General features: G+C 33.9%; 2 protein-coding genes across 4 annotated transcripts; both read left to right on the top strand.

Moving 5' to 3' along the window:
* Positions 1-856: 856 nt before the first annotated feature.
* Positions 857-6,672, top strand: LOC111696727 (uncharacterized; the record flags this gene model as incomplete). Its single annotated transcript, XM_023466438.1, is given in 2 exon segments — positions 857-1,076; positions 6,034-6,672. Coding segments are annotated over 2 exon segments (792 nt in total), but the record flags the coding sequence as incomplete, so codon positions are not given.
* A 2,886-nt stretch (positions 6,673-9,558) lies between these two features.
* On the top strand, positions 9,559-19,096 carry LOC111696729 (phosphatase and actin regulator 1). Of its 3 annotated transcripts, none has more exons than XM_023466441.1 (9): positions 9,559-9,620; positions 10,458-10,647; positions 11,901-11,930; positions 12,161-12,285; positions 12,674-12,765; positions 13,472-13,583; positions 16,007-16,110; positions 16,750-16,922; positions 17,378-19,096. In XM_023466441.1, exons 2-9 carry the CDS (start codon positions 10,562-10,564, stop codon positions 17,391-17,393), a joined length of 738 nt encoding a protein of 245 aa, XP_023322209.1. In that variant the 5' UTR covers positions 9,559-9,620; positions 10,458-10,561; the 3' UTR covers positions 17,394-19,096. The 3 variants fall into 3 exon arrangements, with proteins under 3 accessions (XP_023322209.1, XP_023322208.1, XP_023322210.1); XM_023466440.1 differs by having other exon boundaries at positions 12,146-12,285; XM_023466442.1 differs by lacking the exon at positions 11,901-11,930.
* The last annotated feature ends 368 nt before the right edge of the window (positions 19,097-19,464 follow it).

Here is a 19,464-nt window from a genome sequence, read left to right as displayed (position 1 = left end):
CCCCCCCAAAAAAAAGGCATGTCAGATTCACAACGGTATCCTTGAAACCTTAATCTTATCAAATAACTTGTTTAGAAAAACCACAAATGAAAATAATCAGTTTTCACAAACAAAAACATGAATATTTAATTAATCTGTGTCAGACTGTTTAAGTGTACCGTTGTGAATCGAATATTTCACTCTAAAAATGAAGTGCAATTTGAAATTACGTGTACTGTCCCTTTAATTAATCCTCCCCTCCCTGTATTTTACCTTTACAATGAGTGGTACAAAAACACAAAAATATTAATTCATATTCTCTAGATTAATCAGATTCATACAATTCTAGTTTATTATAGAATTAATAAAAACCTTTTTTTAATAAAAAGTATTTTCAATAAAGAGAAAATAATTATTGTTAGGAATTAAGTTAATCATTTTCTCTGAGTCTTGATAATGAATAAGATTCAAAACAAAAAGATTTTAACAAAAAAATGTCAAATTTTTTATAATTGAATTAAAAATTAAGTTTTTTTGAGTATGCATCTATGTATATATTTATATATAAATGAACCCCTTGACCGATTTGTCTCAAAATTTGTTTGGGATACTCGTGAGAACCACGGAAACGTTCTGAGAATGGTTGTAAATACAAAGTTGAGAGGATTGATTTTTATGGGGAAAATGTAGTTTCCAGACACAGCTGGGTTCCCTAGCATGTTTTCAATTTAATCACCGGGGAAAAGAAAATGAGTATTAGTATAGATAAATGAATGAATGAATGAATGAATGAATGAATGAATGAATGAAAGGATAAATGAATGAATGAATGAATGAATGAATGAATGAATGAATGAATGAATGAATGAGAAACTAGGAAAAGATGGTTAGTAGAAGCTGGGACAGTGGACTCTGCAATATTGGACTCCATACTCCCACTAGCACTCTACACGGAGCCCATCCTGGGTATATAGGTCTAGGGAGCCCAGGGTTTGGTCCCCTTGGAGCCCCTGGATATGGGACCCTAGGACATCAAGGATACAGTACCCTAGGGCACGGAACTGTTGGATCTTATAAAAAAGTTTATTGGAACTCAGGTAGTTTTCACAAATTTAATTTTAGAGAAAAAAATCTTTAAAAATCAGATTTGTTGAATTTTTTAGTTTCAATACTTTCACTCCAAAGAAAATAACTCATAAAATTTATGCCATTTGCAAATGCAGTTGGAAATTTTGCGGATAATTATTGGTTTTGCCTTTATGCATTAAATGTAAACCCTGAATTCTCACAATGCCTGAATTAATTGCAAGCCAAAAGAAAAAAAAACTGTTTCGTCTGACCACCCAGAATTTTTGAAAACATGCTGAGTAAAAAAGGAAAAATAAGGATCTATGTTTTTAGGGATTTCCATATTTATACTGGGACTTAAAGGGACAGTAAAGGAAAAATGAAAGGGGGGTATAGGCTGAAAGCTAATCACTTTAGCTTTTGATCGCGACCCATGAAAGTTTTATCTGATGTTACTACCTCGAGAAATTGATATAAAACTATGTTAAAATCATACGAAAGTTCATATATGTAAAATTTAGAAAATCTTAAACTTAAATCACGTGACCAGAACTATCACCAATGGCAGAGCAGTATACTGATCACGTGTCTCTGCCTGTATCACGTGACCACTTTACTGCACTGTCATTGGTGGATTTTCTGGTCAAGCAATTCGGACGTGTAAATAATATTATGAATTAAATCTATTAAAGATAGAAATAACAAATATAAAATTAGAATTGGAGTAAACCTAAGTAATGATTAGCTTTCTCTGGGATATTATCGTTTTCAGATTGGTTGTTTATTTGCTGAATTTGATCTATTTAAACCCACTACTTTTATACAAAATTGTATATATATTAATTTTCGTATAAATTTGACACAGTTGTAAATCAATTTCTCGAGATAGGAACATCTGATTTAACTTTCATTGGTCGTGATCGAGAGCTAAAGTGATTAGCTTTCAGTCTATACCCCCTTTCATTTTTCCTTTACTGTCCCTTTAAAGCTTTCAGTTAGAAATTGTACGGATATCCCCCCCCCCACACCTATCAGGACTGATAGGTCAGCTTTTGAAATTTACGTCTTTAAGTTATCAATCAAAGTTTGACAGTTTTATAAGAATAAATTATGTGTATTTATGCCAAAAATGTTGTCGCCAGCTGTTTAGAAAGTTTGGAGGGGGGGAGTGGGGTGGCTAAACTGACGTAAATGGCCTTAAATTAAATATGTTAAAACGTGCAAAATTTAGCAAAAACATGACACTTAAGTTTTTTTATATACTTCGGTCTCTATATTAAAATTAAATTTAGCAAGAGGAACTGAGAAAAGGAAGAGAACAAGGTTCATCTTTCTTACCGGTAGGGGTCGGATAGTCCTGTAGGCGGTCTGGGTTGCCCAAGATGGGGCTTCTTTCAGATCTCATCTCACATAATCACATAATCACTAAAATGTTGTAGGAAAATAAACAATTATTGCAATCCAGATTTTTAAATGTTTTTGAAACTTATTCATGCAGTGCAAATTAAATAGAAATGAAGCGCAATGTGTGTAGTGTCATGTAGATTATTAAAGTAGAGAGGATTTGCTTGCATCGCAGTTTTAAAGCGTTTATATTCGCTTTGCAGTGGCGTGTAGTTCCTTGCTTGCTTGCATCGCGGTGAAATTGGATTTAACATTTGCAATGGCGTATTGTAGCTTAAAGTAGTATAATATAATAGAGTAACCTTGCTTTCAGAATAGTAATAGCAAAATGCATTTTCTGGCAGAATAGCAAAATTTAATATATAGTGGCTTTTAGAGCAGTAGTGTAAAAGAGGGAAGTTTCTAGCATCGTAGTAGCATTTAATCGCGTGTGCATTGTATGTACATGTACACTTGTATAATGCTGTACAGTACAATATAGTTTAGTGTCGAGCATTGTTATTTAGTAGATTACAATCGATCAGTAGAATGACTTATAGTGGCTATCAATACAGTACAACTGCGTGTCATGATTAGCAGTGCAGTACAATAGCGTTTACTGACAGTACAACTGCGTGTCATGATTAGCAGTGCAGTACAATAGAGTTTACTGGTTTTCAGAGCAGTATAAAATCACATTTGGAGCAGAATACAATAAACAATTAATGGTTAAATAATAATGTAGCTATGTTGCTTCCTGAGCAAAATATTTATATAAATGTGTGCACTATGTAAGTATACATAGTGTACACTTTGTACACAGTGTACACTCTGTACAGTTTGTACAGGTTGTGTAGGTTGTATATTATGTAAACTTTTACACTGTAGTGTATACACTCTGTACACTTTGGCACATCGGAGAAATTAGCAAAAAGTATTTGTATCCAATTATAAGTTTAGGAAAACTTCTTTTTAATTAAAGAAGCACTGGTTTCCTTCCCAATTTCTCAATTTTTCGTTTTATTTCCAACTTTTTACTTTTTTACGATTACCTTCTCCCAATACGAACTTTCCTCCCATCTCCTTATTCCCAATCTCATTTTCATCATTATAATGTTAATCTTTAAACTGTTCCTTGTCTTGCCTTTTCATTTCTTGCATCCGTTCCATGCCTTAAACTAAATAAATTACTGACATATGTTCCAATTCTTTCATCCGTTCCCTGCCTTAAACTACTTAAATTACTGACATCTGTTCCATTTCTTGCATCCGTTCCATGCCTTAAACTACTTAAATTACTGACATCTGTTCCATTTCTTGCATCCGTTCCATGCCTTAAACTACTTAAATTACTGATATATGTTCCATTTCTTGCATCCGTTCCATGCCTTAAACTACTTGAATCGATTCCATGAATGAAAAGTCCTTTAAAGAGACTGTATACATTATCTCAAGTGATCTTCCATTCATAGATTCAAAATCGGTGTCCTGAAAAGCTATTAATGAGATATATTTGTATCTTTATAAGTTCTGATTATTTTTCTGTGTATTTAATATTTATGATGGTCTTGTATCATGTACGTAGCAAAAATTAGGACTTGCAAATTTTACTCTTTAACTGATATTTTTCCATCAAACATCAAAGTTGAAACAGGCAAAAAAAATTTAAAAATGTAATTCTTTTAAACTGTTCTTGTAGCAGATTAAGAATAAAATTATTTTAAACTGTTCTGTAGCAGTTTTAGAATAAAATTATTTTAAACTGTTCTTGTAGCAGTTTTAGAATAAAATTCTTTTAAACTGTTCTTGTAGCAGTTTTAGAATAAAATTCTTTTAAACTGTTCTTGTAGCAGTTTTAGAATAAAATTATTTTAAACTGTTCTTGTAGCAGTTTTAGAATAAAATTCTTTTAAACTGTTCTTGTAGCAGTTTTAGAATAAAATTCTTTTAAACTGTTCTTGTAGCAGTTTTAGAATAAAATTCTTTTAAACTGTTCTTGTAGCAGTTTTAGAATAAAATTATTTTAAACTGTTCTTGTAACAGTTTAAGAATAAAATTCTTTTCATTCTTTAAATTCATTTAATTTGTGTCTATTCGCTCCTATTTTACACTTTTCTTTGATCTTTAATAAGAATATCAAAAGTATATAAAGCGTCTGGAAGCTAAATGCAGCTTTAGCTTCATCTAGAGCTTTTTTGTAAAAAGATAACATGAAGTTTGTTTACAGTAACTCAAATGCAATGTTTACATTCCAACCCGCTTATTTGTGTGTATAGGACATCTTTTGCTCGAGTTTGCACAACATTTAGTTCATTAAATTCAGCAGGGTTAGATCAATTTATCTTGCGGAGTTTACTTAAGATTTTTAGGATTTTATAAACGAGAAAATAGATAAAGTTGGATTTTTTTTATTTATTAAATTGAGATGGATTACGTAAGATAAATCATAATTCTAATAAATTATTGATATCAGAAAGAAGAGATAGATTTAGGGTTAAAATGCATCTAATGTGGAAATTGATTCGTTAGATCTACTTACATTTATTTAAAGTAAACTTAATTTGTGGATTTTCAATCATAATTTTTTTTCTGAAGATATTTTGATCAAATAATTCAAAAAAGAAGCTGACCACTCGCCACAGATTCTAATTTTCTAGTCCTTTAATCTTTGCAGCCTAAATAAACTATGAATTTTTTCAGTTTTAATAGTCTTAAAGGGATAGAAAGAGTAATTTCAAGTGATCCTCCATGCAAAGATTTAACACGGCACTCTTTAAACCTTTTCTGTTCATTGAATGCCCCTCTTTAAGTAAAAGGTCACTGAGAAGAGAATATCGCTTACAGTCCCTTTAAGTTTGAACTATTAAGGGTTTATACCCGGCCTGTAGTTATTTTTACCCCCCCCCCCTGATGATATAGAGACAGACAGACAGATGATATAGAACAGACAGCCAGATAGAGAGACAGACAGACTGACAGAAAGATACTTTTGGTTTGCTAATATCGTTACTTTGTTTTTGTTATCTCTGTACTGCACTGATATATTGTTGACATTATGAGGTCATCAATTATTATTAATGTTTACTTTCTACAATTTTCCTTTCTTGTCAATAAATCTTATTATTTTTTATTAAATTTCTCTTATTCTTCTATTGTGAACTTATAGCTCTACGCAGTTTAACAAATTGAGTTTTTATCTGGTTTAATTTCGCGCAATAATTTTGGCAGAATCCCCTGATTTTATTTTTAGGTGCAATATTTACAGATTAATAGACAAAAGCGCTAGAAATATAGACAGATTATATAGGTTTAACGTGACATAACAAGGTTTAAGAGTAAAAGAGGACAGTCTAATAAAAATCCGTCATTTTGAAGTTCTAAACTTGATTTTTTTATTTTTATTAAAAACACTTAAAAAGAAAAAATTTTCCCAGTTCACAAAATCTTGTTTTTCAAATAAAATAGAAGTATTTAATACAAAATTATTTCAATTTTTATCAGATTTTTGTTTATATTTTAGAAACAGCGAAACTTGCAGATTTGTTCCTTTAAGTATAATAAACATTGGACAAATTCCTAAACTAATTCTTTTTTTTGTTTCAGAGCCAAACAAGGAGAAGACTGAGATGAGCAACGGAGGGGTAGACGGGGGGCGAGGAGGGGTAGAGGTCGGCCACCAACAAGTGGTCAACCACTCCCCTAAGTCCTGCGCCCTCCTGTCCCCCGGCTCAGTACCCCTGCCCGGGCTGACTGGTCATAACGGGGTGAGCGTGACCGTGAGTAACGGTAACGGATACAACGGAACCAGAACTCTATATTCCCCTGACTCAGACACGCCTCCAACTCCCATCCCGCCCCCTGCACACTCCCGCCCACACTCCCTCAACTCTATAAAGACTGCTGGTAAGTCTGGTAAACGAACTAGATGGTTATTATGTTATCATATGGGTGGAGGGGGTCCAGAGGACTCCCCTTCACCTCCATCAGATAATGGAGAATCCCAGTGCTCCACTCCTTCTCCAACAGATCACGGTTTCAAACTTCCAAATTCTTTCTCTAATGAACGGCCGACTAGTCTTCCTGTAGCTCTGCTGACGTGTGCTGGAGGGCCTGGGGGCGTGCCTAATGGCTCCGCCCTACACCCTGGTGGTGAGTCCCTGGCATGGTTGAGTTAAATCCTGTTCTACCCTTTTTATGTTTGCACGATTTTTTAAGTTTATTTTGCTTAATTAGAGGGGACTGTAAACAACGTTTCAATCTCTTACTTAAAGCATAATTTCAAGCGACACTCCATGCAAAGATGGCAATGCCCGATTCACAACGATACCCTTAAAAGGCTTTGTCCGATCAAGTATGAATTAGCTATTAATGTTTTTAATTTTGAAAACTGATTATTTTCAATTGGGGCTTCTCCACAAAATTAACTTGTGCATTCTTACTGCAGGATGAAGGTAAATTAAATCGTTTGTAAATCGGGCATTGCCATCTTTGCTTGGAGGGTCATTTGAAATCACGCTTACAGTCCCTTTAATGATGGAGATATAATCGTCATTTTTCTAGTTGTGAGTTTGACGAAGGAGCTTCTTGATAAATATGAGTTTTTATGCCTCTCCATGGAAATTACAAAAAATGGATTTTTTCAATTATATACCCATCTTTGCGGGTATTAAGAATTTCAATTTTTAGAAATGCAATAATTTTGGAAACTTATAAAGTGACTAGAGCCAAATTATATTGGAGCTTCCTTCATTACATGTCCAGTCCTTTTACATTTTTTTTTGCTTCGTTCTGATTTAGTTGACTCATGTAAATGCACCTAAAGACCCCCATCCCCCTCCGTCCAACATTCATCATTTTAGGATGCTTGCTTTTTTAATTATTGACTTTCTTCTTTTTGCGAGGTTCAACCTAGAAATAGATGTTTAAATTTATTGTTATTTGTCACCTTACCACAATAGAGGAAACAAATTGTTAGCGAGAACTCTTTCGTTGCAAATTGTTCCCGGGAAATTATTGGAATTTTTCATCCTTATTTCTTATCCTCATTGTTTTCATATTTTCTTGCTTTATTCTTGAAATATTGTGGTTTTCATCTCATTTTATTGTTCTTTTTCAACCCTTCTCCTCTCTCCCTTTCTACTTTTCTTCCATTTTTTATTTTTAGTTTCGTCTTCTTTATGTTGCTACAAATTAAATTATTTCTTCTTTTTCCATGATCTATTTTTATCTCTTTTATTTGCCTTTCTATTCTGCTTTGCTTTCCTTATTTAGATTTTTTTCATTCCTCAATGTATTAAATTTACAGCAAATTTGCTTTTCCTTCTTTAAAACCTCATTTTTACTTTGACTTCTCTTTCCAATCCTATTTTAAATCCTATGGCTAAAACTTCTGATTTGAAATGCACTGAGGGGAAAATATTGAAATCAATATCTACATTGTAAACTTTTAAATTAAAGGATTTAATCGGCTCTCAGAGATAACTAAGAAATTTTTAAGGATGTCGTTGTCCGACAACTTAAATTCTACCGCCAATGGGAGGGAAACTATCTATATATATATTAAACTGTAATCTCTGTTTGTTTGTTTGTATGTTCGATCATAACTCATAAACCCCTCGACTGATTTGCCTAAACCACGGAAATGATCTTAGATTGGGTTTTAGATTCTAAGTTGAGTGGGTTCACTTTTATCGTGAAATATAGCTGAATTCATAATTTCCTAGAGAACGATTTTTGGACCCCCCCTGCCTCCCCCCCTCTATCAATTTTGTGCATGGTATATCTATGTAACACATGTGGCCACAGCGCCTGGCCCCTTTGCCTGTCCTAGCCGCGGTGCTCGGCCCAGAAATTGTCTTAACCTCCTGAAAAATAAGTGGTCATGGACCCGCTAGGACGGACCCGCTAAATTCGTGATTTACGACAAAGTGCGGGTAAACGGCTGGAGTAACATACCCTGGATAACGCTGGGTTCTCAAGCTAGTCTGATAGAAAATCCAAAAGTTCTTGCCTCTGTTTTCTTATTTTCTCTGGCAGAATCCTCCAGGGGTTTAGTTTAGTTCACTTGTTGACCTCATTTTCTTATTTCTTCTCCTTCAATACAATCTTGATAAATGAATACATAAACCACACAACCTACAATCCATATACAGCTTCATTGCATTCATCTTTCTAAAACTAGAATTAAAAAATGTACATCTAAACAGTAAAATAGGAAGACGACGTTTAGACGCAAGTTATGATTTTAACAAAGAAATTTGACATAGTACACAGTCCAATTTGACATTGTATACAGTCCAATTTGATATTTTATACAGTCCAATTTGATATTTTACATAGTCCAATTTGACATTGTATACAGTCCAATTTGATATTGTATACAGTCCAATTTTATATTGTACACAGTCCAATTTGACATTGTGCACAGTCCAATTTGACATTGTACACAGTCCAATTTGATATTGTACACAGTCCAATTTGACATTGTACACAGTCCAATTTGATATTGTACACAGTCCAATTTGATATTGTACACAGTCCAATTTGATATTGTACACAATCCAATTTGACATTGTACACAATCCAATCACAATCCAATTTGATATTGTACACAATCCAATTTGACATTGTACACAGTCCAATTTGACACAGTCCAATTTGATATTGTACACAGTCCAATTTGATATTGTACACAGTCCAATTTGATATTGTACACAGTCCGATTTGACATTGTGCACAGTCCAATTTGACATTGTGCACATCCAATTTGATATTGTACAACAATCCAATTTCTCTTAATGAGTTGATTTTCAAGCTGCTGGTAAACTATTTGGTTTATAACAACACCAAATACACAAAAAATATTGCTCAACGTCGTCTTCATATTCCACAGGTGTATGGGTCTTCCTGTACGGTACTAAAATATATTAATTCGTTTTATGTTGATGTATCCACTCAAATATTTATAAATCTGCTGTGTTATAGGGCTGATTGAACAAATACAGGGTGCCCCAATAAACATGTGAATTCACTGATTCAAGAATTCAATATCGTATTTTTAAATAATTCTTTGATTTAGTATAATGATACCTACTGAGAAAGCTGTAATCTGTAAGAGTTTCGTCTTCCCCCTCCCCTGCCCCCTCCGCCAAGCCATATCAATTCACATTCTGATCAACATTTTGCCAAAGGTAAATGTTCAAGACTTTATATAATATCATGTTCTATTCACAACGGTACCCTTATACGCTTTAACTCTCGTTTAAGGGACCAGTGCATTTCTGTTTCATAAACAATGAATAAAATTGTCAAAATTATACACATTTTAAGTTAGAAAACCGACGCTATATTTCACATTATTAATGAGAAAACATTTCAAAGGTTCCGTTGTGAATGGGGCCTGGCCCAATTTGAATGGAGGGTCACTTGAGAATACGTCTACTGTCCCTTTAAGAAAATCTGACAACTCTGTTGCAATTTGGAAAATGAAGTCAATTCAGTTAATTTCGAGAAACTGTGGAGAATAAATTCCAATTCTGTTTTAATTGTGTGAACTTGGAACATTCTATTCTCAGTTCTGCGCATAAGTTGCAGCATACAGTTTAACATGTTCTACATATCTGAATTTAATAGATTTTTCTTAAAGACCTTTTTTAAAGATTTAACAATTGAATTTCATTAAAAAAAATTTCGTTGTAAGTAAATAGGGAGAATAGAAAGTACAAAGGACAAATAGTTAAAGAGTTTGTTTAACCTTTTACTTCCGTTAATTACCATCTAATCATATTGTACCATTTAGTAAAATATTATACAGACTAATAGTAAATCTTGTTGTTAACAGAAAGATTATGTTTTTAAGACAGAGTTTACAAATTGAAAGAAAATCCTGATTAATTTTGAAGAAACCCAATTACGTTTTGGTTTCTACTGAATTGAGAAAATCCGAGGCTTAATTAAAGCTTAATTTCTGTAGAAAAAAATCTTTTTGTTAAAAAAATATATTTTCTTATTTTTTATTTTATTTTCAGAGATTTATGAAGAGGACGAAGAGGATGATGATGAAGAGGACCTTGATGAGACTGAATCGTCCTCTGGTCGTGTAGTGACGACTGTACCGGCACGGGAACCTAAGATGGATGCTCAGCCGCTGAAACCAGCGCTGAAGAAACCTAGAGACTTAAACGGCCGCCAGCAGCAGGATAAATCTCAGAATTCCAGGTACACATTTTATCATGACAGATTATGTTTATTTTCTACATAATTTCTGTGGGTCCTGGTCCACTGGTTTTGGTCCACTAGATCCTTGTCCACTGGATTCTGGTCCACTAGATCCTGGTCCACTGGATCCTGGTCCACTGGATTCCGGTCCACTGGATCCTGGTCCACTGGATCCTGGTCCACTGAATCCAGGTCCACTGGATCCCGGTCCAATGGATCCCGGTCCACTGTATCCCGGTCCACTGGATCCTAGCCCATTGGATCCCGGTCCACTGGATCCTAGTCCATTAGATCCCGGTCCACTGGATCCCGGTCTAATGGATCCCGGTCCACTGGATCCTGGTCCACTGGATCCTAGTCGACTGGAACCTTGTCCACTGGATCCTGGTCCACTGGATCCTGGTCCACTGGATCCTGGTCCACTGGATCCTGATCCTGGTCCACTGGATCCTGGTCCACTGGATCCTGGTCCACTTGATCCTGATCCACTGGATCCTGATCCACTGGATCCTGATCCACTAGATCCTGGTCCACTGGATCCCACGATCATTTCTGAGAATAATGATACATTTTATCCTGATCCACTGTATCCATGGATACTAGTATTAGTGTCTCTATAATCCTTAATCTTAATTCCGTGATTTTAATTCTCTATCTTGAATGCTCATTCTAAAATCCTCAATCTTTTATCCTTAATCATATATCCTCAAGTTCAATTCATAATTCTTTATTTCCCAATTATCCATGGTTAAATCATCCTTTTAAAAAAGAGTTAAAGAGTAAAGGAAATTTCCTCTTTTCAAAAGAGAATTTGATTTTTTCATAAGTGAACCTTTGATATTATTGATTTTAAGTTTTCAAGCGTCATTGATCTCTCAGCAAATTGTTTAACAAGATTTTAGCTTTTTTTTAGAAAAGATTTTTTTCAAGATAAAATACAAATCTTGAAATAACTTTGTTTAAATATTCTTTTTTTACTTTTTTTCATTTTCTGTAAAGAATTTATTCTTTTTTTGGGAAAATATTTAGAATTAAAAGTTGATTGAGGATCAATAATGCTGGAAAGAAGAATTTAAAAACCCTAAATGAGAAGTAATAAAACTATATTTTCCAACCCCTTGTAATGAAGAATGATGCAGCAGGAAAAGTTCACTGCTGCGCCATTTCTCTTAACTTTTTCTCCAAAATCATGATTTATCATCTGACGTCATACATTAGTGATTATTAACTTTATTCTTTCACGCATTCTCCAGAAGGCCATTAATGCCTAGGATTAGATTTAGGTAAATATATATTCTTTAAAATTCAAGATTTCGGGCATTTTTAGAACAATTTACATTTTTGCCGAGCCAATCTTTAAACTTTTTGCATGGCAAGCATGTTTTAAAAATGTTTTTTTTGAAATTTACTTGATTGGCCGGTCCTGCTTTAGAATAAAAGCTTCTAAGAATGCCCGGCACGCTGAACTGGAAGAACCAGGTTTTCACGCCATGATCAGTCCGTCGTGTTTCAGCCTGGGTGGGCGGGACCGTCGAGGTGTACAGTACGCGTATACGGACAAGGAGAATATTCCTCATCAAGAAGAGGACGAAGATGGACCCATCTTGTACAGGGACGATGATGAAAACGAAGACGATGGTAAGCATAAAATTATACAGGGTATATTATTTAATAAAAAATACAACTTTTGCGTTTTCTCAATTTTAAGGGACTTGATTTCAAGGTTATGTTAGATTTACAACCGGACCCTTAAAAGCTTTGTCTGATAAAGAATGTTTCTCACTAGGAAAATTGATTATTTCCCTACAAAAATAAAGATTTTTGCTGTAGAAAAGAGAGAGGAAATTTTTGGAATTAAACACTTTTTAAGCTAGAAAAATGATAATATCTTCCACATTTTTCGATAATGGTTTGGTTGAAATTACAACGACAACCTGTAAACGTTTTGACGGAAAAGATAATTTTAAAAATTTGCAAACCTTTTACCGAAGTTAACAATACAAATAATATATTTTTTTTTGTTCAGCTGTGAAACTGACGAAAAAAGAGAGTTTGAGTATAAAGCTCTCCCAGCGACCTGGTAGACAAGAACTAATAGACAGGAATATTCTTTTCCAGGTAGTAGGATTTAGTTAGTCTCCAGGTAGTAGGGTTTAGTTAGTCTCCAGGTTGTAGGGTTTAGTTAGTCTCCAGGTAGTAGGGTTTAGTTAGTCTCTAGGTAGTAGGATTTAGTTAGTCTTCAGGTAGTAGGATTTAGTTAGTCTCCAGGTAGTAGGGTTTAGTTAGTCTCTAGCTAGTAGGATTTAGTTAGTCTCCAGGTAGTAAGGTTTAGTTAGTCTCCAGGTGGACCTCTTCAAAAATATTCTTATTATAGCCCAAATTTACAACTAAGCCTAAAAACCGCTCAAAGTTCTGAAGGGTCAAAATTGTCGCTTCTTTATACTGCGTTTTTTCTTCAAAGAAAAGGTTAACCAAAGCATATGTTTCCTTAATCCCACTTAGAGAAGAACAAAGTTTAATTTTGCCTCATTTCTAAACATTCAAGATTTTTTGTTTTTAAGAAGCCCAACAATAATCTCTTAGATTACCTAATTTCAACATTGTATTTTTTGAAAACTTGCTTTGCGTGTGCCAACTTTTGGCACTTGCAAAAAATATTGACCAACTGAACGTAAATAAACTTCTCAAAATCTTCCAAAAGCAAACTTACGGAGCATACGATTTGAACAGATTTGTTCTCTTCTTCTTCTTCTTTACCTTAACGTCTCTCCACTTGCTCTTCCTCTATCCGTCCTTCTTCGACCGGTTATCCTATAATATCTAGATGTCCGAGGACGAGAGAAGGACAGATCGGAGTATTATCGGAGCCAAGCTCATCCGTCGTCTCAGTCTCCGGCCAACAGCAGAGGAGCTAGAGGAGAGAAATATTCTTAAAAGTGAGTTCACCTTTTATTTTAGATTCATTTTTCATTTCATTTTTCATTTCATTTTTCATTTCATTTTCATTTTGTATTCAATTCATATTCATTCCATTTTATTTTATATTCATTCAACTTATTTTTCTCTTTAAATAAGATAAATGATATGGGATTATATATCTATCTTCTTAAATAAAACTAAATATCTATCTACTAAAATAAAACTATACATCTATAGAATAAAATGTCCAACTGTCACTTTATCTACTATCCATCTAATACTAAAATGTCCAACTACCTATCTATCTATCTACTATAAATGTCTAACTGTCTATCTATCTACTATCTTTCTAAGTAACATACATATCTATCTGTCTACTAAAATGTATAACTATCTATTAACTAAACTGTCTAACTGTATACTTATCTATCTATATACTAAAATGTCAAACTAGCTATCTATCTACTAAAATGTATAACTAATTTTCTTTCTACTAAGATATCCAACACGGGCAGCCGCAGTACATTTGAATTTCTGAACTGGGTCAACCTTTCCGGTCCCAGTTTGTACTGTACCTAGCTCTATGGACAGGACTAGCCGGTGCAACAAGGTTGACGCGATCAGACTTTATGCTTCATATAGGTTGAATTTACTTTTACCAAAGGGGCAGATTTGCGTGCCAACTACCTATTTTTCTATGTACTACTTATCGATCTGTCTATTAACCTGTCTTACTATCTATTTAAATTCTAACCTGTCTAACTATCTATTTATCTTCTAACGTGTCTTAAGTACCTAACTATCTATCTATCTACTAAAATGTTTTAACTGTCAAATCCTTCAATCCATCCATATGTTAAAGTGAGAGTTGCAATAAATCAAAGTTCAGAGCGCGCGTAGCAGTTTTTACAGCGCACTGCTTTGCACAGTCCAGTTCCACTTTCATTATGCGCTTTAATTGGTACCTTCCTTTCCCTCACTTCCGCTTTCCCGGGAGGGAGGGAGGGAGAGGGGGGAAGATTCAAAAGGTCCGCGCTGGAAAAAAATGTTACCTTCAAGTATAGAATATGCCATTTCTTATTTATGTAAAATTTCTCTTTAAATTACAAAATTTTTAATTTTGCTCAATTTTATTTCCGAAAACAAATTTTAATCAAAATTATTTCCCAGAAAGTTTTATCATATTTGTTCAAAAAAGCAAATGTATTCTAGTAAAAAATATCTTTTGGCGAATTTATTTTAAACTAGTTGAAGGGCCCAGCGTTGCCCTTGGAGGAAAAAATTTTGAAAAAAATATTCGATTTTGTAGCCTATAGCAACCTCTGGCCACCCATGAGTGTCCACAAAAAAAAATTCAGCCCAATCGGTCCAGCTGTTTGGCCGGCAATACGCAACATATATATATATATATATATATATATATATATACGAATGTAGATTTTCATTGAATTGTACGCTAGACAGGAAGGTATAAAAGTGCTTGTTGTTTTCCCATCGTTTATTTTTAGTGATGAATAACTGGCAGGTTTATCTCCCATGTGTTAAACCATGTTCAAATAATCACGCTACACTTAAACTTGTGGTAGCAGCCAGATGTTCAAAAACTCAAAAAAGGGACTGTGAACTAAATTGAGACGTTTCTTAAATGATTACAAACTAAGCCCTTTTTTATTTATCTGAGAAGCAAAAGGTGGAGAAATCTTATTTGTTGTCGATAATTTCTTCGCCACTGATCGCCAGTAAATTGCTTAAGAACTTATACACCGTACACTGTACACTGTACACTGTACTCTGTTTACTGTACACTGTACAGTGTAGGGTGACACATCAACAAGTGAAAGTAATAAAATCAAAAGGTGCATAGGTTCTCTGGGTGATGTCAACCCTTAGTATTTAAATGCAAAAAATATTTTTTGCTCAACCTTGATAAAAAAAGTGGTTTTAGGAAAAAATCGCCATTTTTGGTATGGATAGGGGGGGGGGGCAATTTGACACTTTGTGACACCGAATTTTGTACAGGCTGCATTTGGTTCTAAAAAGTGAGATAAAAGGCTGAAATTGTGCATGCAGCCTCCCATTGTAGCCCTCTACCCAGATCACAAAGAAAATTTGGGATCGGAGGTCATTTACCTTCACCAAAAATCAAGATTTTGCCGAAAAACGGAACACGACTTCCACCTGATGCAATATTCCGTTCAACCTAAAATGTTCACAAAAATGCTCATATTTGTCCAAATAAACCATAGAACCTATGCACACAAAAACAACTGTTAAACCCCATACATGTGTCACCCTTCAGTGTACACCAAACCAAATATTACATTTTTTTAAACATTTTTTTTAAATGCCATGGCAAAAACGTTTAAGAAAGTTCAAATGAATTAAAAATCTAATCTTTTTTGGTTTGTTGATTAATTGATTAATTGATTTGTTAATTTAGAGTCTAGTGATCAGCAGAGATTGGAAGAGAAGGAAGAGAAGAAAAAATATTTACTCAGAAAATTATCATTCAGACCAAGTGTAGATGAACTCAAAACCAGAAAGGTAATTATATCCAATTCCTTTCTTATTGCTCTCCAGTTCCTTTCGTCTTACTTTCCAGTTCTTTTCCTCTTGCTTTCCAGTTCCTTTCGTCTTACTTTCCAGTTATTTTCCTCTTGCTCTCCAGTTCCTTTCGTCTTACTTTCCAGTGTTTTATCTATCTATCTATCTATCTATCTATCTATCTACCTACCTACCTACCTACCTACCTACCTACCTATCTACCTACCTACCTACCTACCTACCTATCTATCTATCTATCAAAACCAGACATGTAATTTTTTATTATGACCAATTCCTTTCTTTCCTTTCCTTTTTCTATCTATCTATCCATAGGTATCTACATATCTTGTAACTATATATCGTACAATTAATCCTAGTATCGTATTCTCCCCCTCCCTCATGTTTATACACAAAAATGTTTAGATTATATTGGAAAAGAAAAAACTTGTGCATTATTTTTCGTCTTTGACAATCAGTGTCGTTTTTACTGGACACTTTCAGTATGAATTCAATTTTATACTTTTAAGTGATTTTTCACTTTGTATTCGTAGTATTTTTGTATTTTTGTATTTTTGTATTTTCTTTACACAGAAACACTAAATCTTTCTTTACTTTTTTCTGACAATGTTTTTTGTTTAGATAATAAAGTTCAATGACTATATTGAAGTAACCCCGTGCCACGAATATGACCGGCGCGCTGACAAACCTTGGACCAGGCTCACGCCTAAGGACAAGGCCAACATTAGAAAGGAACTCAACGATTATAAATCCTCTGAGATGGATGTTCACGACGATAGTCGGCATTTAACCAGGTTAGTTTACAGGGGTGTATATTTTCTTTAAGAATACTTTTTTGGAAATCATTTATTTCACTATATTTAAGATATCTTTGCACCGCATAGTCCAAAATATATCTTGGAGTTTCTCCTTTGAATTGGGAAAAATAATTGAATTTTATAGAACAAATGCCTGAAAGGTTGGGAAATTGCCAGTTCATGTCCAATTTTTATTTAAGGCAAAATCTAAAATCATTCTTTCAGGGCCTGGGAGGGGGGGGGAGGGCCTAACTATCTATCTATCTACTAAAATGTATAACTAATTTTCTTTCTACTAAGATATCCAACACGGGCAGCCGCAGTACATTTGAATTTCTGAACTGGGTCAACTGTATTAGTTGCAGTTGCAATCTGAATTATAAACTTTTGGGCAACGTTTTATCAATTTTGTAAAATCGTATTTATTTGCTTTAACTTCATATTTTTTTCAGATTTCATCGACCGTAAGCAACTGCAGACACTAGAGAAACATTTTCATTTAAAAAACTCACATTAAAATTCCTACAGATGGTTATCCTGGAGACAGATAGTTAACCTGGAAACAGATAGTTAACCTGGAAACAGATAGTTAACCTGGAAACAGATGGTTAATATGGAAACAGATGGTTAATATGAAAACAGATTGTTAACTTAGAAACAGATTGTTATCCTGGAACAGATTGTTAACTTGGAAACAGATAGTTAACCAGGAAAAAGATTACTAACTTGGAAACAGATAGCTAACCTGGAAACAGATAGTTAACCTGGAAATAGATAGTTAACCTGGAAACTGAAAGTTAGCTTGGAAACAGATTGTTAACCTGGAAACAGAAAGTTAACCTGGAAACAGAAAGTTAACTTGGAAACCGATTATTAACCTGGAAACAGATAGTTAACCAGGAAACAGATGGTTAACCTGGAAAGAGAGTTAACCTGGAAACAGATAGTGAACCTGGAAACAGAAAGTTAACCTGAAAACAGATTGTCAACCCGTAAACAGATTGTTAACCTGGAAACAGATTGTTAACTTGGAAACAGATAGCTAACCTTGAAACAGGTAGTTAACCTGGAAACAGATAGCTAACCTGGAAACAGATAGTTAACAGATATACAGTTCGATAAAATCCAGTGTTATTCAACAACTTAAAAAATCCCACATATTTTCATATTTGTCTAAGATGATAAACATTTATATTTCACCCCCATCTTGAAAATGCGATAAATAAGGTACTTCTTTCCATTCCAAGAAAAGCTTCCTTAAAAGATCCCCAAAAAAATTATAAAGTAATATGTTTCCATTTAATAAAGATATTTTTAAAATAATTTTACCAAAAAAAAACTTCCCATTCCTTCTAATAAAACAATAAAGATGCTAGTAGAAGAATCTGTTTTACTAAACTCCTTCTTGTCCAATTGCTAAGAGAAGAATTGTTAGATTTTTTAAATTATTGATTCTATTTGTATGTGTACAAATATGCTACTGTACAGTGTACAACAATACATACAGGTTTAACTCCAAAACTGTGCTTCAAATAATGTACTCTCAGCAGCTGTTGGGTTAAATGCGCGGCAGTAAGCGCGAGTAGTTAAATGCAAAGACGACAGTGAGAGCGGGTTTGCCGCGTGTCGGTGCTAAGTTAATGAATTGTTATGATAATGCTCTGTGATCAAGTGTTAAAGGTGAAAATGAAAGAAATTAGAATTTTAGAATTTTTCTCCCAATTTTCAACCCCCATCTCTTCAATACTCAGTACTTAATAAAATGCATCCCATTTTTAAAGAAATAACGCAATATTTAATTCCCCCTCCCCCCAAGCACGGTATTATTAGCGGTAACCCTAAACTTGACCTAGCTCAGCTGTTAATTTGAATATTTCATTGAATGCTGTGATCGTTATTTGTATTATACTAGTAGAACAATGTGTATTATTTCCCCCTCGGACCCATAAGGTTTTCATACTGGACAAATTGTTAAACTGGAAAACTTTTCAGTTATTTTAACCCTTACAGACCGAACATGTTTTAGTTATTGTATCTATATCTATCTATCTAATGAATTTGGATGGTCTCACTAGTTAAACTAAATTGAATTATTTGTGATTTGTTTTTATATATCTAAATATTCAACCTTTTTATTGACACATTTGACAATACATATTGAAATAATTTAACTCTATGTTTTTTTTTCCAGATTTTGATGAGGAGGGTTTAAGGTGTATTTATTTAGAAGTATCCCCAACCCCTCGAAAGGACCGGGGTGGGAAATTATTGTTTCTTATTCTTGAAAAAAAAATTAAAAACCAAGAATTTTTAGCTTTACCCCCCCCTTCCCCCCCCCAAAAAAAATGTGTTATATCTAAAAAGTTAAAAGTCAGTAACATCAAAAAATTATTTTGTGTCCTTATATTTTTAAACTCCCCCAACATATTTGGGGGAAGGTGATCTTTCTTCATGAAAATATGTGTATTCGCTTATGACAGATAGAAAAGACATATTAGAACTTAAGAGAAGCAGTATACAATCTTTTTAACTGTTATGA

Source organism: Eurytemora carolleeae, unplaced genomic scaffold (assembly GCF_000591075.1).
Source record: "Eurytemora carolleeae unplaced genomic scaffold, Eaff_2.0 scaffold55, whole genome shotgun sequence".
Taxonomy (NCBI): Eukaryota; Metazoa; Arthropoda; class Copepoda; order Calanoida; family Temoridae; genus Eurytemora; species Eurytemora carolleeae.
The sequence above is the reverse complement of the archived record's forward strand: the minus strand, read 5'-3'. Positions and strand labels throughout refer to the sequence as shown.